The following is a 23,958-nucleotide window of genomic DNA, read 5'->3' on the forward strand; positions in this document are numbered from 1 at the left end:
TGTAGTGTCACCGATGCCAGATACCTTCACGCGTGTTGAAATTAAGCGAGCTCTCAACATTTGAGCGACTCGTGACGAAATGAATGTGGCATCGGAACCTTGATCGATAAGTGCTTGCGTGTAAACATATCGACCGTTTTCGGATCCTATACAAACGCGTGCGGTAGCCAGGAGCACGGGTTTAACTCCCGCGTTCACGTGTGAATGTACGTTGGACGCGTCATCGCATTTTCCAGAGTCTGTTGTTGTAGTTAAACTTGACCTTGAATCCTCGTGTAATAAAGTATGATGCTGTCTTTTACATTTTAAACAAGTAAAGGAACTACAGCAATTAGAAACGTAATGACCTTTAGTCAAACAATTTTTGCATATATTATTTTTTTGAACAAACTCTAGTCGATGCGAAATGCTTAACGCTTGAAATTTTTCGCAATGCATTAAACGATGTGTTTCGGAACAAAGAGCGCACGTATTTGTAGAGTTTGTATGGTAAGAACGAACTATATTATTTTTTCGTACCGCATTTGGAATTGAACGAGCACCGGAACTCTTTTCGGATGAGTTTACGTTTACGGACTTCAAGTTATCGCCGTCCTTGGATACAGCCTCAAGCGAACGATCTTGTGTGATTTAGAAACGCATATAATTTTTCCATCGTAGGATATCTCCTCTCTGAACCTAAGCTGACTTCCCAATCTTTTCTCGACAATTTGTCTAGTTTTTATACAAGAATGTAGACTAAAATCATATTCCATTCATCTACAGGACATTTCAAGGCACGCAGAGCATTTATCGATTCCGATGAATTGGAGCGTAATTGTTTTAACCCGAACAAATCGTTAGACGAAACAGTAAGAATGGAAAATAAACGTTTGAAATATGCGTCAATAATAACGCGTTGATTTTCGTAACGATTCGTGAGCTCCTTCCATGCAACATCGAAATTACTATCGGTTAGAGAAAGATGGGAAATCAACTTAGCAGCGTCGCCAGTAACCTCAGATAACAAATATTGCAATTTCTCGACTTGCAATATGGAGCTGCGATTTTTAACGAGAGCAAGAAACAAATCGCGAAAGGTTAGCCACTCGATTACATTACCGGAGAAAGAAGGCAAGTTGATTTTCGGTAATCGGATCTCGTTGGTGGGCGTCGTTGTGAGCCTCGTTGGTACGGGAATGGAAATTGAAGCGACGTTGAATGCCTCGAGTTTTTCTTGAAAGAAGTCGTAGGCTTGCATGTAGACCTCCGCCTTGTCTAGCAGCTTGTTCTTGAAGAAAGGAAGCTGTTCCGCGTCTGCGTCTGTTGCTTCTGTCTCAATGATAGCGGCATTCTCCTGGCATTTATTCCAGTAATTTTGCAAGAGTTGAAATCGTCCCTTAGTGATGGCATAAGTTTGATTATCAACTCCAAGCTTATGGAAATTCGTTATTGAGTTTGTTAAATAACGTAAATTCGTATCGAACGCAGATATAGCTTTTTCCATTTCGATCTATTGTCTCGCAGAGCTCGACCTTGGAAGGTAAACACGGTGTTGGAATGTAGAATGTATATACGGTGAGTCGAAATACTTTCTTCTTGTACGGAAATTTCTTGATGCGCCAATTTACCGGCGAATTGAATCGTCTCGTATTGGATTTTTCCCTTAGAAACTGCGTAACGGCCTTGAAATTCGACCCTCATAAGATGCTTAGAATGGAGCTGCCACTGGGATCCTACTCGAAATGTAGCGCAAATTGTGAATTGCTCGCTTGGAGTAGTTGCACTGATTGCACGTGTATCTTGATTGAATCCATCCGTTAATTTCTCGACACAGATCCGGCTCGAAGGACCATGTTTTTTTTGTTGTTGAGAATTTTTTTTTTTTTTTAATTTTCCCCTAGTTCTTACTTGTGGACTGCGTCGATAAGCAAGGATGGATAGCAGGACTTGTCTCTCTTTAGTCTAATTAAGTACAAGCAATCTTTATTTGTCTCTTGGATATGAGTGTTCTCCAGAGATTTTGAATTTGTGCACGTGTTTACCGGTCGGCTCGTACAAGACTGTCTCTTCGTGCTACATCGCTCTTCCCGAAAAACGCGGAAACTCGCTCCGAATTCGGCTTTTCGCCCGAGCGAACACGATAACAATCTATCGGTGTACACAACTACACAGAGCTCTCAGGAGCGTATACCGAAGGCGCGCGGGGATCACGGAAATTTAATCTTTCCCAAACAACAAGCCAATCTATTTTTACATCAATACTCGTTGATCCACTCACTTTTGATGTTCTATTTCCACTGCTAGATGCCTTAAGCGAACCCGTAAATCCTGTAGATCCTAGTCTGCCCCTGCTACTCCCCGCCACGGTCGATGTCTTTTTCATATCTGCTTCACTTTCAGTTGTGAATTTCTCAAATGGGCCAAAACACGACACCAGCTCGTAATTTTTATCATAAATTTTATGCTTACTTACACATCCTGGATAGTAAAAAAGCTTAACACACGACTTGCATGCCACCACTTGACTTTTTATTGCCTTTTTACATGCCGAGCATCGATACTCGTCATATTCATCGTTCATATCGATAATTACCAGCCGGAACTGTTTATAGCAGCATAGACGGTCAGTCACCTGTCCAAATTCTCACGTCAGCACTTTTATGCCCACCTTTAATGTCTACGTGTCGCGCGAAATCTCGATTCTTTATAAAAAAAATCTATCTCTCCTGCTCACAAATAAGCATATTCCGATTAGATAACACTCATGTCTATTCCCGGTCCATGTAACTATTACTTCGTTACTTTTTCACCACTCTCCCTTACTATTTAACCACTTAAAATTTATCACTTTTGCAGAACGATGTTTGACACGTCTTCTCCACTGGAAGAAGAGAGAGATAGAGAGAGAGAGTGAGAGAGAGAGAGATTTATTAGGATGTCTATAAATTAAAATGATAGCAAGGTTCATATATTTTAAGTGGATAATGACGCCCATTCTTTCAAGTTTATTGTTAATATAGGGAGTGTCTTTAAGAAAGGAGTATTGAATAGACTTGCAGAGAGCAATCAGTAGACCACCGCTCTTATTAATTTGTGAATCAACACGTAAAATAGTGAAATCACGAATATGAATTTGATTTCTGTTACAAAGCCAAGTTTCAGATAAGGTTATAATGTCAAAGCCATAAAACCGAGAATATGATAAGTCTATTTTATTGACAATGGAATGACAATGGAATTGCAATATTTTAAGAGTGTCGCTAATAGGATGATTGTTCTATGGTTCATTATGGGATGGAATGCGTAAAGGAGAGAGTGAGCCAATTGATTGTATAAGTAAGCTAAGAATTTCAAAAATGGAATCGTACAGACCCACAAGCTTGAGGAAGGGTTCTTCTATTTTTTCCATAATAATGTCGACTATTCTTATTATTTGACTAACTAATTCTCTGTTTGATTGCGGAAACAGGGGAGAAGGGGCATAAAGGTTTGTAGGGGAAGACGCGAATTGCGAGAAGAGAGAGTGTGAATAATGATTATTATTTCCTTGTTTATAGTAAATACCATTTTTTGAAGGAAACGAAAAAGGAAATCTTCCATTAGGAGATATTAAAAGAAAGTCGGTGTTGACTCTATAAGAGTTATTGCAAGAAGAGAGTGAAGGAGAGGAGTGATCGGAAGAAGAAGGGATGGAAGAGGAGATATGTGAGTGGAGTTTATGATTTTTTGGAACATGGGGTGGGGGAGAGGAAGGGAAAGGGGTGGTTATATTAGAATTTGAAGAAAAAAAGGAAGAATTTTTTTGAAAAAGGAGGAAAATTTAGGAGAGACCGAAGGGAAAGAAAAGGAGATGTTAGAAAGAGTGGGAGACTGAGATAAAGGGGAGTTAAAATTAAAGTTAAAGTTATCATTGTTGTTACTATTGATAGGAGAAAGGCTAGGATTGTTATTACGCAGGACTTGCGCATAGGATATATTAGAATAAGGTGAAGTATATGAGAAGTGAGTATTTGGAGAGAAGTGGAAGATATGGAATTGAGGAGGGGAAACGAAATTAAGCAAAGAGAATTTGTTGAAATTATTAAGAGAATTTAAGGAGTGTGAATAAGTTGACATGATATTTCTAATTTTAATTCTGACTTTGACTAAAGAAATATCATCAAATGCAGCCGGTTCTCTGATTCTCCTTTGGAGAATGTATTCTAGGCAGTTAGAGCTTGTGGCCTCATGTGGCCCTTTACAGTTAATAAAAAATAGAGACCTTCTCTCTTGGAATATTCTGAAGGATTTTCGTGTTCCTTTTCACCACAGAAATTACATCTGGGATGGCCTTTGCATTGCATTTTTAAATGGCCAAAGCGAAGACAAGAATAGCACATAGAAGTTTTTGTGACAAAGGGCTCAACATTATATCTAATTCTATACAAGAATAAATACCTTAGGAGGAGTTGTCCTTTAAAAGTTACTAGAATAGTTTTAGAGAGAGTCAGATTATTTCCAGGACTTCATCACCTGAGTTACGCTTGACAGGTGGCTCAGATACTTTTTATTCCTGCGATTCAGTCTTTTTACAGAAATGGTTATCGAATCACTGTCAATTCCCTTGCGGATGTCTTCATCAGACAAGTTTAGAGGGAAATTGCGGATAATCCCTTTTCTGCTTGTCCTAAATAGAGGAACAATAGCTTTTAGGTTCTTGGATTTAAATATTGAGTTAGTAACAAAGCTATTTGCAACCTCTCTAGATTTTAATTGTATATTGATTTTAGAGAAACCAATTTTTCTAATCTCGCAGATATCTTTCCTAAGAAATAAATATAATGTCTGTCCGACAAAGATAGGATCAAGGGAAGAATTATCAACTGTTTGAATCACTACGTTAAAGAGAAATGATATCGTATCTGTTAGATTTAATGGGGATATCTTTAGTAGGATTGGATTCAAGGGTAAAAAGCTGGGTCAGTAGAAGTTGGGAGATTACGGCCTGGGTTTTCCAAGCCACTTTTATTATTTTTAGAGGAAGGAACCTGCAATAATACAGGCCTTGCTTTGCGCTTATTACTACTAATCTTACCCTGAAGATCCTTGTTTGCAATAAAGGTGGAAGTGTCGGTGATCAATTGACTGGAAAAAAAAATTTTAACGTATTAATATCAGAGGAGAGAGAATCTACGGATGCATCAGCGACAGCCCTTGCAGACTCAGACACATCAGCGTCCATTTCAGTATCCTCGGACTTAGCGGGAAAGAGAGGAAGAGAAGATAAGATTAGATCCAGTTTATGTTCGTCGGATGAATAGTTTTCGCTATTAGTCTTAATACTTATGTCCTCGAAAAAAGCCGGCTAAATGATGGGCAAGGAGCACGGAGGGAGAGGAGAAAACGCCTCCCGTACTTTTAAAACTTCTCTTGAGAGTTACCGTAAGGTTATATTCACTGCACTCGATGAGATCCATGTTTGTAATGTACCTCTGAATATACGAGCACAGTCCACAAACAAACTTAAGACACACTAATGACTTAAATATTGACTTGAATGTTCACAGCGTAATTGAGATGTGTTCTCTGTACAAAATGACCGTCCGGATCTCCTCGTCATATTTTTCTTCAAGTAAGTCGAGTACTTCTGAATCCACTAAAGCACCACGTACGGCTTGAAGCAGAGTCCCAAATGCTGGAACGATCGTTTTCACGAATTTATCGTGACTCTTGGTTTTAAACGATCGGAAGCTAACTTTTGTCTACATAATGTCAAGTAAGAAAATTCTTATCTACTTAATTCTGTATGTAGATGATATGCTTATATGTGGCAACGATTCTCAAGTCATAAATCTTGTCAAACGAAGACTATCAGCTGAATTTAAAATTAAGGACCTCGGAGCGGTGAAACATTTCATGGGAATGAATATTACAGTTAAAAATAAAGAAGGCATATTAACCATTGACCAATCCGACTACTTATCAAGAATTTTGGAAAGGTTTAGTATGAAGAATTGTAATACTGCGAGCACCCCGATGGAAATAAACTGCAAATTAAAACGCATTAATGAGGCTGAAGTCACTCAACTTCCTACAAGGAATTATTGGAAGTCTTATGTACTTCATGTTGTGCACAAAACCTGACATGTTTCGCAACTGGATATCTATCTATGTAGATATAAAGACAATGCTACTGATGAACATTTCTCACATCTTAAACGAGTGCTACGTTATCTAAATGGTACGGCTGATATGAAGCTAGTATATAAACTCTCAGCTGAAATACCTCTATTTGGTTATGCCGACTCTGACTGGGCTAATGACTTGGACGACAAAAAATCTACCAGTTATCTTTTTCTACCTTTTCTAGTTACCTTTTTCTATAAAAATACTGTCTTGTGGAGTAGCAAGAAACAATCGATTGTTACATGTTCTACTACAGAGGCTGAACTGCTGCTGCTGCATCTATGGAAGCAACTTGGCTCATCAAGATATTAACCGACCTGAAGATTAATCCGATGTTACTAGTGAAGATCCACGAAGATAATCAGGGCTGCATACCTTTTAGTTTCGGAATTACGTTTCTTGTAATTCCGAAACTAAAAGGTCTAAGCATATTGATGTAAAATTCTATTATATTCGCAAATGCGTATGGACTAAGAAGATTGAACTTGTGGGAATACCATTCAAGGATTAAGTAGCTGATTGCCTGACTAAGTCCCTTAGGAAAACACCTTTCTCTGATTGCAGAAATAAACTCGGCTTGAATCGAGGGGAGGTGCAGAGAGTGCGCAGATGTTGCTCTATACGAGTAGTAGAGAGAGAGCGGTCAGATGTCGCTTTCTACATATAAAATATAATAAGAAAAAAGAGCGCGAGAGCTACTGCTGTAAAAGTTGTTACTGTATTTTATTAGATACTGTATATTCAAGATTCTATTTCTAATATATACTTTTATTTAAATTCTGAGAAGCTCAGCTGTGTGGCTTATTTGGAATGTATAGCATTTCCCTTTTGCTTCTCTTGTGTTCATCATGTCGTCGCTTGTAATATAATAAAAGAAAAATCATTTGAAGATCACGTAAAAGTCAACTTCAGTTTTTTAAATGGAACCGCCTATTTTTCATTGCATATTCTTGTAGCTTAACTCAAGAGCTTCCCAAAACCCTATAATAAAGTATTTTTTTATGGAGTACTTTTTAAGTTATAAAGATTTGAAGTTAACAATTTTTTGACATATAACAAAATGTAAAATATAATATTTTGTAAAATATTCAGTTTTCAGTAATCATACCTTAATATTTTTATGCACAGAATAATGAGCCAATCAATTGGTGTACAAAATGAAAAATAAGTAGTTCCTGTTAAGAAATTGAAGTTGACCTTCATGTAATCTTTAAATGACTTTACGAGGTCAAATCAATGGCACTATCTTATGTCTCCCTTCGAGTCCAACAACTTTTATTTGAAATATTTTTTTGTATCGTCCATATTTTTTTAGATATTTGCCTGGGGAGATTAAAATGGGACACCTTGTATATTAAAACAACAGTCGTTTGTCTCTTTACTTATTAAATGAAAAATGAACCTTATTGCACAATATTATTATATACGATACAAAACAAAATATTACTAAAATTGTCGCAAAAGTGCAACTGATTCAGCTCACACTGGTTGATTCACACTTGGAAAATATTAATATAATAATAAGCCAATAAATAGCAAAGTATTTTTTACTCAAATTACATTAAAATGACTACCATATTGCTACCTGGAAAATTTTATGCAAAAAAAGTATTTTACATTAGGTTGCCATTGGTGCAAGGTGGCACCATATCGTTTTTGGTGCCGACTCTGGCGATATTGAACCTGCCACAGTGGCAGTGCCCTGTGCCGGAAGTCTTAAATCAGATGTCTTACGAGAATCGGACTGAGCTGTGGCAAATTCGAATGAGAGAACTATCGGGGGCTATTGCCGTTTCCGCTTTGTTTCAAGTGATTATTGGATTTGGAGGTGACTTTAATCGCCAAATCTATCATGTGTACATAATTTTTTCTTGCTTTTATTTTTTTAACATATGATGAGATATTATAACTGTGTTTAGGTATTGTCGGATATTTACTGAAGTTTATAACCCCGTTGACAATGGTGCCAACGGTTTCATTGGTTGGACTGTCCTTGTTCGAAAACGCAGCGGACGCCGCGTCTCAGCACTGGGGTATCGCAGCTGGGTATACATAATGTGTCTCATAATTTCCGAAAAAGCTTAAAAATTTTTTATATGGACTATTATATTGTGATACCAATTCAATTCAATTCATCGAAAATTATCTCTTGCATAAATTTTTAGAACAATAATACTGCTGACGACATGCTCTCAAATAATGGTTAATGTGCTATTTCCGTTTCCAATATATCGCAAAAACCAAGGATTTAAAATTATCTGGTTTGAATTATTTAAACTCTTTCCGGTAAGTATAAAGCGAAGAAAATCTTGTAGCTGACATTAATCCCAGGTAGCAAGCGTACGTCATTTTGACTTTTAATAACGTCAGTTTACTACATGGGATAGTCATTATCATGACATAGATGATGATATATTAATCTTAATAAGACTTTATTTATTTTTACACGCACACATTTGCATGTATATAACATTATTGTCATTGATAAATTCTGCTTAAGAGGATCCTAAACAGATGGCCGAACTCCGACGATTGCTTTGAGAAGTTAGTTGTTTTTTTTATCGACAAAATATAAAATTAAATAAATTATAAATCTATTTATTGGCTATACGAATTGTTTTTTATCTGAAATTAGAACGCTTCGCCTTTTGTTAATATCAATACTTTAATTTGTACAGGAAAAAGATTTATTAATCTGTATAGTCTCATATTTCTTGATTACAGAATAAGAATTTATAATTTTGTAATCAAGAATATGAGATTATACAGATTGATAAATCTTTTTTCTGTATAAATTAAAGTATTAATATTAACAAAGGGCGAAGCGTTCTAATTTCAGGTAAAAAATAATCCGTATAGCCAATAAATAGATTTATAGTTTATCTAACTTCATATTTTATCGAGAGAGATAAAAAAGGCAAAAAAGCAAAAAACTTCTCAAAGCATCTGTCGAAGTTTGGCCAACGTTCAGGATCCCTTAACAAAATTTTTAATAAGCAACCGCTACACTATATGTATAATCAAAATAAACTTAAAAAAATTTTATATCCATTTGTGAAATCGTAGAATGAAAAAGATTTGCGTACGTGTCATATATTTATAAATGATAAGTATTTCTTGCATTTGTAGATTTTATTAACAATTATCATTATGTGGATAATTTGCATTATACTAACGGCAACTGATATGCTACCGTATGGTCATCCCGCCAGATCCGATAGTAAATTGAAAATAATAAGCGACTCACCCTGGTTTCGGGTACCATATCCCGGACAGTGGGGCATGCCTACCGTAACATTATCAGGGGTATTTGGTATGTTAGCAGGAGTACTAGCGTGCACAATCGAGTCCATCAGTTACTATCCAACTACTGCGAAAATGTGCGGTAGGTACATTTGATTTAAATTCATTTATTTGGACAAGATATACATGTAAAATTTATCGCGCATAATTTGTAGGAGCTCCACCGCCACCGATTCACGCGATCAATCGTGGTATCGGCGTGGAAGGCCTTGGTACCATGTTGGCCGGACTTTGGGGTAGCGGCAATGGTACGAATACGTTTGGTGAGAATGTTGGCACAATAGGTAAAAGACGATTTTAGGCGGATTTTTCGCTGATTTATAAGCACTTATAAGAACGTAAGCAATAAGCCAATTGACATTTTAGTTTGGTTACTATTTATGTAAGTTTTACGGTTTGTATACCGATGAGTGTCCCAAAATTACTGGATATTCTGTTAACGGGTCATTTCCAAATAATCTTAGGAATCTCTCATTAATAGGGTCCAATAATTTTGGGACACCATATGTACGAGGTGTGTTCAAAAAGTATCGCGAATTTTGTGTTTTTTCAAAAATTATTTATTTATTCATGAATATCTATTTTGTTCCCTTCAAAGTAATCCCCACCAGATATTATACACTTGTGCCAACGTTTTTTCCAAACCTCGAAGCACTTCAAAAAATCATTTTTTGTGATCTTGTTCAGCTCCTCCTTCGATGCCGTCTTTATCTCCTCAATCGTAGCGTAGCGTCGTCCTTTCATGGGCCTCTTCAGTTTCGGGAACAAGAAAAAGTGACAGGGGGCCAGATCTGGGGAATACGGTGGCTGCGGCATTATTAGTGTGTTTTTGGCCAAAAATTCGCGCACAAGCAACGATGTGTGAGCAGGGGCGTTATCATGGTGCAAAAACCATTTCGCGGCGACCCGTGTCATGCCCAAATCATTGGTAAAAATCGAATGGCACGAGCCAATCGATATGTTTAGGTCCTCAGCAACTTCTCTAACGGTGATTCGACGATTGACCAATACTATTTTCTTCACTTCATCAATGTTTTCGTCTGTTGTTGACGTGCTCGGGCGTCCGGCACGCTCTTCGTCGTTCACATCTTCTCGGCCCTCGGAAAACATTTTGTACCACCGATAAACGTTGCTTCGGTCCAAGGTAGCTTTACCATATGCCACAGTCAACATTCGGAATGCGTCCGCGCACTTAATTTTGTTTTTCACACAAAATTTGATACAGATTCTTTGATCCATTTTTTGGAATAGGCAAAAATCGAAGACGAGCCAAAACACGTGCAAGCAAAGCAGCTGTCAAAAATTAACTAAACATTCAAAATGGCCGTACTTGTCGGCATAAATGAGAAACATGAGTACCAACATAACGCCACAAAAAAATCGAAAATCGAATATACGTAACCCGCGGAAATTCAAAATTCGCGATACTTTTTGAACACACCTCGTATACTTAAAAAGAGACAAGATCCGATACTCTATATTATTGTGCTAATTGGCCAATTGAACACTGATTAAGAACTCTGATTGATCAATCGTGCTTATTGTCAAGCATCGATGTGTAGATGGGACCTTTCCACTTGACTGTGATATTGATGATTGATCTGTGTTTATTGCTTACGCTTTTTTATGTACTATGACTTTATAATTATATAAATTTTATAATATTTGACATAACGCGAAATAATATAGGAGTTACCAAAATCGGTAGCCGTAGGGTTATACAATGGGCATGTTTGCTGATGATCCTACAAGGCGTGATCAGTAAGTTTGGCGCGGTATTTATCATAATTCCTGAACCGATAGTGGGCGGAATATTCTGCATAATGTTTGGGATGATTTGTGCTTTCGGTGAGTTTTTATGTAAAACAATACATATTTCCCAGACAGCACAGAATATTTATAAAATATTTATAAAATATTTATAATAATTATTTTAGTATTTTATAAATATTTATCATAAAATTAAAGTATAGATATTTGAGAATCGCCATACAGAATTTAAAAAAAATAACAATCTTCTCTCGACCATATTGGCAAATATTGTTAATTAATCAATCACAATGTTTCGACCCTTGTTTAAGTTCTTATCAAATGATCTAGATATACACAAAGAAGAATTACAGTAGAGAAATTAATACAATAAAAATTACTTTACTTAACGATATTATAAAATAATAGAACGAAGAGAAACATACTTGCTAAAGTAAAATTATAATTTTAAGATGTCAAAAGAAACGAAACATAATAGAACGAAGAGAAACATACTTGCTAAAGTAAAATTATAATTTTAAGATGTCAAAAGAAACGAAACATAGTGTCGATAATATATAAATAACTCGTCTAAGATTCTTGACGTGTTGTCAAACCGACACTATGTTTCGTTTCTTTTGACATCTTAAAATTTTAATTTTACTTTCGCAAGTATGTTTCTCTTCGTTCTATTATTTTATAATATCATTAAGTGAAATAATTTTTATTGTATTAATTTCTGTACTATAATTCTTCTTTGTGTGTATCTAGATCACTTGATAAGAACTCAAACAAGGGTCGAAACGTTGCGATTGATTATTTAACAATATTTGCCAGTACGGTCGAGAGAAAATTGTTACTTTATTTATCATAAATATTTTATAAATGTTTTTGGAATCTTAGATTCAATAGATCAAAAATATTTATCATAAATATCAGTAAATATTTATGATAAATATTATGGTAAATATTATAAATATATTTATTAAATCATTCATACAAATTTTTTAAAATTTACATTTCCTTTAATAAATACTCATTGTCAGTAAGAAATCATGAGTCAAAAAGACATAATCAACGATTTTTTAATTAAAATGATCGATTGATATAGTCTAATTTAAAATTTGGTCGATTAGGATGTTTTTGTGTTTATCAAACTCTATTAGCCATTTATAAAAATTTAAAAATGTGTAAAAAATGTTTATAAGTAACTTATTAGACATTTATTTTAAAATAGAATATAAAATTATAATATACACTATACAATATACTTAGGGAACACAGTAGTTTAACAAATAAATTTACGTACACATCGATATATACGTAAATTTATTTGTTAAAAGACATTCTGTTGCAAAATGTAGTTTAAAAATAGAAATAATTTTGACATTTTTAATTTTATAAATTTCAGTTTTCGCCAGTCTTCTATATTTCTCACGACAAAAATCAAATATGAGAAAGATACTTCACATAGCGGTAAATGAAAGAATAACAATTTAGTTAAAAAATATTTACAAAATAATTACTATAAATATTTATCTTTACATACTATAAATATTATATAAAATACTTAATCTATGTTTTAATAATTGTTATATAAAGGTTTTTATAAAAGATTTTTAAAATATTTATATAATATTTATATAATATAATATTTATATAATATTTGAAAAAAATATATATTTATAAATATTTATAAAACTTTATCATAAATATTGTGTGCTGTTTGGATTTATTATTTTGATTGAAAATATTACTATATAAATATATATTTTCTAATCCAGAGTTTATCATTAGGTCTGTCGATATTGCAATATATAAATCTCAATTCTTCGAGAAATCTGTTTATCTTGGGCCTATCTATATTTTTTCCTTTGGTATGTATATATATATTATTATTATATATATATATATATATATATATATATATATATATATTCTCGGAATTTATTACCCGCCTTTCTTTCGTCTATTCATTCATACCGCATATAATCAGTTGTATGTACACCGACCGGTAGGAATGGTGTCCGGCGTGAGATTTCAGATGTGTGTATACGTGTATAACAGCCGAAAATCATATGCACACATACGTAGCGCGACATTGCATGTGTCGCTTGAAGTGTGGCGAAGGAGCGAAGGAGAAAGTAATAGGGAGTATTCCGATATTGCATCTCTCTCAAACATCGTATGATCAAGAGAGAAAGCAATACAAGACGTGGTGTCCAATAGCTGTCTCACTCACTCGACTATGAATTGAAGGAGTGCGAGTGAGACAGCTATACGGACATGCGGACACCGCGGGTCGCGCTTGTCTATCGGTGTCTCGTTCCCGTACATTACTGACGTCGGACACCATTCCTGCCGGTCAGTGTACATGCATGTATATGTATATATGCATAAATGTTCTAGCACATGCATGTGATTTTGTATATAAAAAAAAAATGCGCAAATGATATTATTAGGACTTATTTTTAGGTTCTGTCGAAATGGTTGATTAAATATTCGGACATAATACAAACGGGAAATGTTATAATAGATAGTGTATTCACTGTACTACTCAGTACCACTATTTTAGTCGGTGGAGCATTAGGCTGCTTTCTGGATAATATCATACCAGGTATATTATATGATCAAATAGAAATAATAACAAAGAGTATATATAAGGTATATACATATATGAGTATTTATTAAAGGAAATATAAATTTTAAAAATTTTGTATCAATGATTTAATAAATACATTTATAATATTAATTTATTTATTTAATATCAATAAGGTAATGCAAAAGAACGTGGATTGGAAGACTGGGCGAAGGAAATGGAATTAACCGATCGCAGTACGACTGATAAGAAAGTCGACGAAATGTCTAATGTCGAATATGTCACGAACACTTTCGACTTTCCATTTGGAATGAGTTTGCTCAAAAGGTATCACATAAACTTTATTTCCGTTTGTATATATTTGCATGGATAACAATTAATATTTTCAGGTGGAAATGGACATTTCATATACCGTTTTTACCCACGTATAAGAGATAATATAAATGTATTATATTGCTTCAAGAACGCTCTTTTTGTTATGATTTATAATCGAAAATATGTGATATAAATATATAAATATAATATCTAATATAAAAGATGTAAATATAATATCTAATATAGTATCATAAGAAATTTTACGTCATATATATATATATATATATATATATATATATATTATATATATATATAATATTAAAAAAAAAATATATATATATATATACATATATGATGTAAAATTATACATTATAATTACAAATTATATTATATATATATATATATATATATATATATATGTATATATATATATTAATAAAAGGAACTTAATAGGCCAACAAACGAGCAAAAATTAGGTGTAAATAAAAACTTTTTCTTTATTATTAATATCCTTCGCATGTAAACGTTTCGACCTCACTAAAGTCTTTTTCAATACAAAATTTAAAAATTAATAAAACCTAACATTAAAACATGATATAAAATTATGATATAAAAACATATGGTGCAATGTGGTATCGAAAATATTTAATTAGAGAAAGCTATGTCAATTCGAAACTCGGATATCGCCAATACAGTAAAATGTTCTAAACAATTTTGTATAAGCTTAAACGACTTGACTACGACGTAACTAGCAATTTTATTTGATTATTTCACGACGTTTCGACCATTTGGTTGTGGTCCTTTTCAAGTGAAATTTCTACAACATAATGTTACACAATATTTTTTAACATACGAAAACTCATTTAAGTGTTAAATTAATAAAATAAGTATAAATTTTATAAACATACCATCAATTAAACCGAGGTTAACATAACATCACACCGGTGTTATTTGAAATCGAAAGTTAAACGTTAAAAGAGGAACACGTCCCATCGTTATGATGTTAAAAGTTAAAAATTAAAAGAGGAACACGTCCCATCGTTATGATGTTTCGTCAACGACTAAACTTGAAACGCGCCACTAAACAATCTTTATTATTTTGTCGTAAATGTTTGTCAAATTCTCGGTGTCTTTCTGTAGGTTAACTGTATTGCCATGCTTCTTTATGAAGAACATTTCAGCAATCTCTCTCTTTCTTACATGTTTCTCGTTATGTAAAATTGTCGGTGATTTCCAATCAAAGTTATGCCCAAAATCACATCTGTGTTTGCTCAAAACCGAATGATTAGACTCATGTAATTTAATATTGCTGGCATGTACCTTCACTCTAGTGCATAAATGTCTTTTTGTTTGTCCAATGTATGATGCATTACAATTTTCACAGTTAATCTTGTAAACTACATTCGTTTTAATATCATTAGTTATTAAATCTTTACCTCGTTTTATCAGCCTATTCAACTTTTTTGGCAAACTATAATATTGAGGGTCGTTGGAGTGACATAAGTCTAAAAACTAAATTTAATTTGCAACAGTTCCTATACGCTGTTGATGTAATACTTACTTCAACGAGTTTTCAATTTAACGAGCAGTATTATGAACAAATTTATGGAAGCCCTATGGGATCCCCTCTATCACCGATACTAGCTGACTTAGTAATGGATGACTTGGAAACAAATTGTTTAAATTCTTTAAGTTTTAAAGTTCAGACTTTTTATAGATATGTGGACGACATTTTTGTTATTTTACCTAACTCTAAAATAAATGAAATTTTAAGTACATTTAATAATTATCATGAACGTTTAAAATTCACACATGAAATAGAGACCAATTCTTCTATTAATTTTTTAAATTCTACAGTTATCCGCAATGGGAATAAATTGACAACTAATTGGTTTAGGAAACCTACATGTTCTGGCAGATACATCAATTTTCTTTCGAGTCATCCTATTAAGTACAAAATTAATACGATTTACAATTTAGTAGACCATGCAATTTTACTTTCTAACGAACAATTTCATAATACGAATATTGAGATTGTAAAGAACATTTTAATTAATAATTGTTTTCCGGATCATATTATTAATAAGTATGTAAATAAAAGAATTAATGTACTGAAGAACAACAGGAATGGTAACGGTCACAATGCGGATAATAACGACAGTTTGAGTAACGATTTAGATAATAACGTTAATGTGAATTCGGCTCAAGATAAGAATTATGTAATTCCACTCCCATACGTTAAAGACGTTAGCGACAGTATTAAAAGGTCACTTAATAGTGCTAACATAAATGTCGTTTATAGTTTGCCAAAAAAGTTGAATAGGCTGATAAAACGAGGTAAAGATTTAATAACTAATGATATTAAAACGAATGTAGTTTACAAGATTAACTGTGAAAATTGTAATGCATCATACATTGGACAAACAAAAAGACATTTATGCACTAGAGTGAAGGAACATGCCAGCAATATTAAATTACATGAGTCTAATCATTCGGTTTTGAGCAAACACAGATGTGATTTTGGGCATAACTTTGATTGGAAATCACCGACAATTTTACATAACGAGAAACATGTAAGAAAGAGAGAGATTGCTGAAATGTTCTTCATAAAGAAGCATGGCAATACAGTTAACCTACAGAAAGACACCGAGAATTTGACAAACATTTACGACAAAATAATAAAGATTGTTTAGTGGCGCGTTTCAAGTTTAGTCGTTGACGAAACATCATAACGATGGGACGTGTTCCTCTTTTAATTTTTAACTTTTAACATCATAACGATGGGACGTGTTCCTCTTTTAACGTTTAACTTTCGATTTCAAATAACACCGGTGTGATGTTATGTTAACCTCGGTTTAATTGATGGTATGTTTATAAAATTTATACTTATTTTATTAATTTAACACTTAAATGAGTTTTCGTATGTTAAAAAATATTGTGTAACATTATGTTGTAGAAATTTCACTTGAAAAGGACCACAACCAAATGGTCGAAACGTCGTGAAATAATCAAATAAAATTGCTAGTTACGTCGTAGTCAAGTCGTTTAAGCTTATTTTCACCACTAGCGACAAATATTAATTTTGATTGATATTAATTTTAATTGATCGAATTTTGTATAAGTTGTTCAAAAAATACTATATATGTTAAGATGTGTCAAAAAATTTTTTTGTTATATTATATATTTTTTTATAAAGAAGGTTCAAATGTAATTTCACGATTCTTTAATTTCAACTTCTTTTGATTTCATCAATTCACTCTCCAAAGATAGAACTTCTGATATATCCTGTATATACAGGGTGGGCCATTTTAAAAAATACGATCAATTTTCTCGTAAACTAAGTGAAATATCGAAAAATGGTTCAGACATGTGTTGTATGATTTTGAAAGGGCTATAAGATGGTGCCATTGGTTTGACCTTGGATATTCATTTGAAAATCACGCGAAGGTCACCTCAATTTTTTTAAATGGCACCCCCTATTTTTTATTACATATTCTTGTAGCTGACCTCGAGAGCTTTCCAAAACACTTTAGTCAAATGTTTTCCCATTGCCCACTTTTCGAGTTATAAAGCTCGAAAGTTACTACATTTTGATAAAAATACAAAATATATATATATATATATACCATATATATATTTCTTGAAATATTCATTTTCCGATAGTCTTATTTTACATGCTCCGACCAATTAGGGCAAAGTCCAAGCATTATCCAGCTAGTCAAGACAAGATCCGGACACGATCCAGCCAGTCAAGGCAAGATCTGGACACGATCCAGCCAGTCAAAGCAAGATACGAACACAGATCCAGCCAGTCAAGGCAAGATAGGAACACGGATCCAGCCAGTCAAAGCAAGATCGTTGATGATTCTATTAACTAAAGTAAAATCAAGAAGAATTCTGCCACCGAAGGCAAAATCGAGAATGATCCAGTCAAAAAAAATTTATCGAATCAATTGTTCGAAGTTGTCTCCATTGGCTTGGATACATAATGCCAACCTATCTTGGAAATGTCTTACTGTCTTGAGTAACATATCGCGCGTTATCCTTCTGCAAGCTTCTCGTATCCTTTCTATCATATTTTCTCTCGGTGTAGGCGTTTGCTCGTACACGACATTTTTCAGATATCCCCATAAGAAAAAATCGGGCGACGTCAGATCAGGAGATCGTGGAGGCCACGCGACAGGTGCATCTCGTCCAATCCATCTGCCATTATACGTTTCATTCAGGTAATCTCTCACACATCTTGTATAGTGAGGTGGTGCGCCATCGAGTTGTATCCATAACCTCTGGCGTGTTTGCAGGTCAATGTTTTCAAATAATTATGATAAGTCATCTCTAAGAAACGCCAAAAAGTTTTCTTCATTGACATTTCCATCAAAGAATTAGGGACCAATCAAATACCCATTCACAATCCCGCACCAAACATTGACACTCCAACGATTCTGATTATCTATTGGTCTATGCCAATGGGGATTAACATCTGACCAATAATGACAATTATGCCTATTTAGCTCACCATTATTTTTAAATGTCGACTCATCAGAAAACATGACAAAATTGAAAAAATTTGGTTCAGCTCTGATCATTTGTTGTGCCCATTGACAAAATTGGATACGCAATTGCATATCTCTTTGACTCAGAGCTTGTGTCATAGTTATGTGATAGGGATGGTATTTAAGTTTCTTTATAATCCTCCTAATTGTTGATCTTGGAATACCTAGTTCCCTTGCCAAAATCTGCTGACTTACATGAAGATTAAGATGAATTGCTGCCAGGAGCGTGACCACACGATTATCGTTTTCATCATACACATGATCTTTCCTTTTACGTTTGAGATGACCTTCACGAGCTCTTCGTTCGAGGTTTCGGATTAAAGCAGGATTGGGGTGTCCTTCCCTTTCAGGATACCGATCTCGGTAAACTCGCGAAGCTTCGTGATAATTTAAATGACATTCTCCAAGAATGAGAATAATATCAATGATCTCCGAGGGTGAATAGTCTCGCATTATTTTTTCCGTAGTTGCAAAATTCTTGAGCGATAATAAAGGAATACAATTGATAATTCGTATACAAATTTTTCTTTTACATTCTGCTGCCGACGACTAATGGCTCTGCGGTATCGCGAACTCGTTAAATCCTTTTCTGTATCGCCCGTTCGTAAGCGAGCTGTCCTTGTCTATCACTAGAAATCCATACTTTTGCTGCCAACATGTACGACATAACTCACTTAAATCCTCATACGACATGTCGGTATTCACGTGATCGTTGTACACATGCTTCAAATTGGTGGCGTCCTGTTTAAACAGGATTAGCAGGTTCGCGCTGTCGCGTATAAGATGTTTCAGTATTCTCGCGTATGTCTGGCAGAGATAGAAGCAGTCGATGTTCGAGTGGCGCCCCATTGAGAAGTACTCTCTTATCGTATCTTGCTTGTCGCATGCCACGTCATCAAAGACAAAAATTGAATTTGGACATGCCTCGCTCAGTGGAATGACGTCACTGTTATTGGAGAATGTAAAGTAGCCGATTTCGTCAATCGGCGTCAATAAATTTTCCAAATAGCGATATTTCGGCTGTTACAGCAATTTAGAATACACGTACACGTTCTCGAAACGCACGCCGTGCGGACTTTCCAGCAGGCTTATCAACACGTTGGTTTTACCGCAGTTTGAGGGACCGCAAACGATCGCGCGTATAGTTGTCGGTAGCATCGTACCGTGTTTGCGCACACCTTCGTTCACGTTGCAGCGTACTCTGTCGTCGTAATTCATCACTCGTACGTTCAGAGGTTGTCGCACGAATTTCATTTTCCCACTCCCGATTTGACTTCCAACGTCCGCCTATTTATAGCTGCGCGGACTCGCGCTTTGCTCAGTAATGTCTAGAAATTGCAACAAATGTCAACGAAAATAGGCACAGGTCTATTAAATTGTGCGATAAATGCACTTCCGGTCGAGCTTCATATCCCCGGCTATCAATTTTGCGGCCCGGGAACTCGTTTGGAAAAGCAATTGGCTAGATGTGATCAAGGTGTCAACCTATTGGACGCGGCGTGCCGTGAACACGATATAGCGTACTCTCAGAGCAGTAAACTCACCGAGAGACACGCGGCGGATAAGGTACTCGCCGAAAGCGAAAACTCGCATCGTCGCGAAAGACTCGAGTCTCGGTGAGAGAGCCGCGGCGGCAGTTGTCTGAGCAGCGATGAAAGCTAAGACGAAGCTCGGCATGGGCTTGAAAACGAAAAAGAGGAGGATACTTTTGGCAACGAAACGAGGCGGATTTTTACCGATTTTACCAATGCTGGGTGCGCTCGGATCCCTGGTCGGCGGAGCGGCTGGCGTAGCAAAAGCGGTGAACGACAATAAAGCCGCGCAACGTCAGTTACAAGAGATACTACGCCACAATCGCGCCATGGAAGGCCGCGGCCTGTATCTCGCCCCTTACAAATATGGAAGAGAAGCGAGGAAAAAAAAACGTCAAAAAAACGTTAAAAATACCGAAAGATGTAACTACAAATGTGCAATTGCTACAACTTGCAAAACGTATGCACATTCCATATTTCAAAGGTGTATGCGCAATAATTTACCGATAAATGGCGCGCGATCTATTTCGACAGTTTTGGCAATCTTCGACCACTCGAGGAATTGGTGCGATATTTAAATGTGCCGAAATTGAAAACAATTACACCTCTTATCAAACGTATGATCAGAGTATCTGTGGACAATTGTGCTTGCAGTTTCTCCGAGATTTCTCGCCGCGAATTTAAAGACTGACATTGCGCTATTTAACTCAGTTTTGTCAACATGTCGCTAACACTAACATTGACTGGGAAGAGTAGCGTCCTCGCGGCGACCTACTTTCCGCCCATAGATTTGAGCGACGCGGACTACGAGCTCGGTCTGACGGATTTTGAAACTTATCACACTATATCGAATGTGAATTCCTCAAATAATAAATTTTACTACGGCAAAGACGACGCGGAAATTACGATTCCCGAGGGATCGTACGAGCTGCAAGCGATACATGAATTTTTGAAACGCGCACTTTCCCGAAAACATAATGCTGTTAGTGATAAAGGAGTCGACGATGAAGATTACCCAATCGTGCTCCGTGCTTATTACAATACGATGAGAAGTGAGATCAAGTATGCATACAGAGTAAACTTTAGCATGCCCAACAACATTGGATCGCTGTTGAGATTTTCGAATCGTATACTGCAACCGCGAAAATGGTACAAATCGGACATGGCGATTAATATTATCAACGTGAACATTATCCGCATAGAGTGTAACGTGACCGCGGGTGCATACAGCAACGATAAACTCGTTCACACAATACACGAATTTTCACCGAGGGTAGCACCAGGATATAAGATATCGGAAACGCCGGCGCAGATCATTTACCTGCCGGTCTTCGTACGGAGCATTACTGATTTAGTGTTACGCGTTGCTGACCAGGAGGGACGATTGCTCGATTTTCGAGGTGAAAAGATAACAGTTAGATTGCACGTACGACGGCGGGTCGCAGCAACATCTCGTGCGACGAGATGCTCGTGTTGAACAAAGACACGAAGAACACAATCAGGCTAACAGTAACATCATTCGCTAATATCAAATCAACCGCGAAGAAGAGACTCACTTCGTCAAACGTTGCATTTTTACAATCTTTGGGATTTGCGGTGCGTGCCATCTGAACAATGACTGAGATTCTCAACATCGAGGAAGAGCCAGTGTTTGACGATCGCATCGTCAAGATTGAGACTCACACATACAACCCGTTTGCCAACACAACATTTGGACACAGCGACGAGATAAGAATACCCATACAACAACAGGATTTAAATACGTTGCCGTATGAGAGTTTCCTCTACATCGAGAGAGAACTGCGGATAAATCATCCAGTTGAGGGATCCAATGTGATGCTGGGAAATAATTGCATCGCATTCATGTTTGACAAAATTTGCTATGAGCTCGATGGTGTGGAGATTGATCGCAACAGGAATGTGAGAATAACAAGTCTGCTGAAAAACTGTAACAATGTCATCCGATAGAAACGTAATTATGCAAAATGCAGGCTGGGATAGCCCGACTACTGTGAATGGATACTTTAATTTTTGTGTGCCGCTGCACATGTTGCTGGGATTTTGCGAGGATTACAAACGCGTGGTTATTAATGCGCGTCATGAGTTGATCCTAATACGAGCGCGCAACGACAATAATTGTCTGTATGGAGATTCTGCACTGGAGTCTGCGATCAACATATTCAAGATACAATGGCGAATGCCACACGTGTTGTTGAGCGAGATTAAGAAGCTGTCAATGCTGCGCGTTCTGGAAAGCGGACGTTACCTCAGCATGGGTTTCCGCTCGTGGGATCTATACGAATTTCCGCTATTGCAGCGTACGACCAAGCATTCGTAGGCTATTAAGACCGCGACTTAATTGGAAAAGCCGCGATATGTAATTTTTGCCCTGCAGACAGGACGGAAAAACATCATGTCCGAGGATACGAGTCGATTCGACAACTGTAAATTAACCAACGTGAAACTCTATCTGAACTCGAAATGTTATCCGTACCACGATATGAATCTGGATTTCGATAGAAACAGATGGTCAATTCTGTATGACACGTATGCGCGTTTCTGCAAAAATTATTACGGATACGAGTATCTCGAGCCGAGCCTCACCGTCTCGTTATTTCTACGTCACGGTCCGTTTGTGATTATCGATTGTTCTCGACAAAGTGAATCGGTCAAGAACGCAACGGTGGATGTGAGATTAGAGTTTGAGTGTAAGGAGAATATACCTAATAATACCACAGCATATTGTCTCATCATACACGATCGCGTGATCCAGTACAACCCGTTGACCAATGTTGTGCGCAAAATCACCTAAAAATGTTTACACAACTACATGTGTGAGAGAGGGGGAGGAGGATACATAATCATGATGATGCGAGATGTCTGAAGAATATCGTAATACCTCTCGACTGACTCACATCGAAGAGATCATGTCTGCACCAACGTTTGTCGACCTGCAAGGATTTATCCTAAACAAACGATTTATTGTAAAGGAAGCGGCAATCCTGAGAAGAGGATATATCCTGTCGCACTATTTTTTTGCATGCCCTGTGCCATGGAGCGTGCTTATAAAATCGGAAAGGCGCCAGGCCTCGTGGTTAACTCAGCATCATCACAGCTTGCAATGGGAGGATGGAAATGTTCCATACAGCATGGCTCAGCGCTTGATCACGGCAACTATCACTGGCATAAATGAACAAGACGAGGAGGAAGAAGAGTCCTCTCTCGTGTATGTAAAAGGACTCGAAAAGCGAGAATGGCTGGCCGAAATAGTGGACGATGCGAGCAGCGGTTTCATCATTGAGACCTTGGATGCCATATATGAAGATGTGCCGGCATTAAATAAATTAGATCCCACATATACTCTACGGTGTAATAAACATGTAAAAAATTGCGCGTTATAAAATGTATTTAAATTAATTAATTGGTGGTCGGCCAATCACGACGATCATCCGTTTTTATTTAATAAACATATTGTTTACATACTATTCTCTTTGTTATTTTCTTTACCAGATATTTCTAAGAATTCCTTTCTCTTAATATTTAAAAAAATTTCTCACGCAATTGTATTTCTAAGAATTCCTTTTTTCTAATATTTTTAAATATTTCTCTTTCTCTCCAGATATATTTCTAAGAAATCCTTTTACCCCCACTACTTTTAAAAATTTCTCACGCAATCATATTTCTAAGAATTCGATTTACCCCTTCTCCTAATATTTAAAAAAAAAATGATCGTTATTCGATTATTAGTACTTTTTTATAC

General features: G+C 35.9%; 1 protein-coding gene, 1 long non-coding RNA gene and 1 pseudogene across 3 annotated transcripts in view; 2 read left to right on the plus strand and 1 right to left on the minus strand.

Annotated features, from left to right (window-relative positions):
• The window catches only part of LOC114939923 (solute carrier family 23 member 2), an 89,903-nt gene extending 75,532 nt beyond the window's left edge, over positions 1-14,371 (plus strand). Inside the window, exons 4-13 of one of the 2 annotated variants that reach the window (XM_085487199.1) lie at positions 7,770-7,975; positions 8,067-8,193; positions 8,313-8,433; positions 9,277-9,532; positions 9,606-9,734; positions 11,140-11,298; positions 12,997-13,076; positions 13,675-13,816; positions 13,975-14,125; positions 14,188-14,371. In XM_085487199.1, the coding sequence (XP_085343325.1) occupies positions 7,770-7,975; positions 8,067-8,193; positions 8,313-8,433; positions 9,277-9,532; positions 9,606-9,734; positions 11,140-11,298; positions 12,997-13,076; positions 13,675-13,816; positions 13,975-14,125; positions 14,188-14,236 (1,420 nt within the window). In that variant the 3' untranslated portion in view covers positions 14,237-14,371. The remainder of the gene's footprint in view (positions 1-7,769; positions 7,976-8,066; positions 8,194-8,312; positions 8,434-9,276; positions 9,533-9,605; positions 9,735-11,139; positions 11,299-12,996; positions 13,077-13,674; positions 13,817-13,974; positions 14,126-14,187) is intronic. The other variant, XM_085487200.1, reaches the window with a different exon arrangement.
• A 1,103-nt stretch (positions 14,372-15,474) lies between these two features.
• Positions 15,475-17,131, plus strand: LOC146721270 (uncharacterized). Its single transcript, XR_014925739.1, has 2 exons — positions 15,475-16,978; positions 17,070-17,131. It is a non-coding gene; the product is annotated as an uncharacterized LOC146721270 (long non-coding RNA).
• Positions 17,132-18,054: 923 nt separating this feature from the next.
• On the minus strand, positions 18,055-18,831 carry LOC146721271 (uncharacterized; annotated as a pseudogene).
• Between the last annotated feature and the right edge of the window lie 5,127 nt (positions 18,832-23,958).

The sequence above is a fragment of the Nylanderia fulva genome, unplaced genomic scaffold (genome assembly GCF_048542155.1).
Source record: "Nylanderia fulva isolate GAGA-0341 unplaced genomic scaffold, ASM4854215v1 Scaffold51, whole genome shotgun sequence".
NCBI classification, from domain to species: Eukaryota; Metazoa; Arthropoda; class Insecta; order Hymenoptera; family Formicidae; genus Nylanderia; species Nylanderia fulva.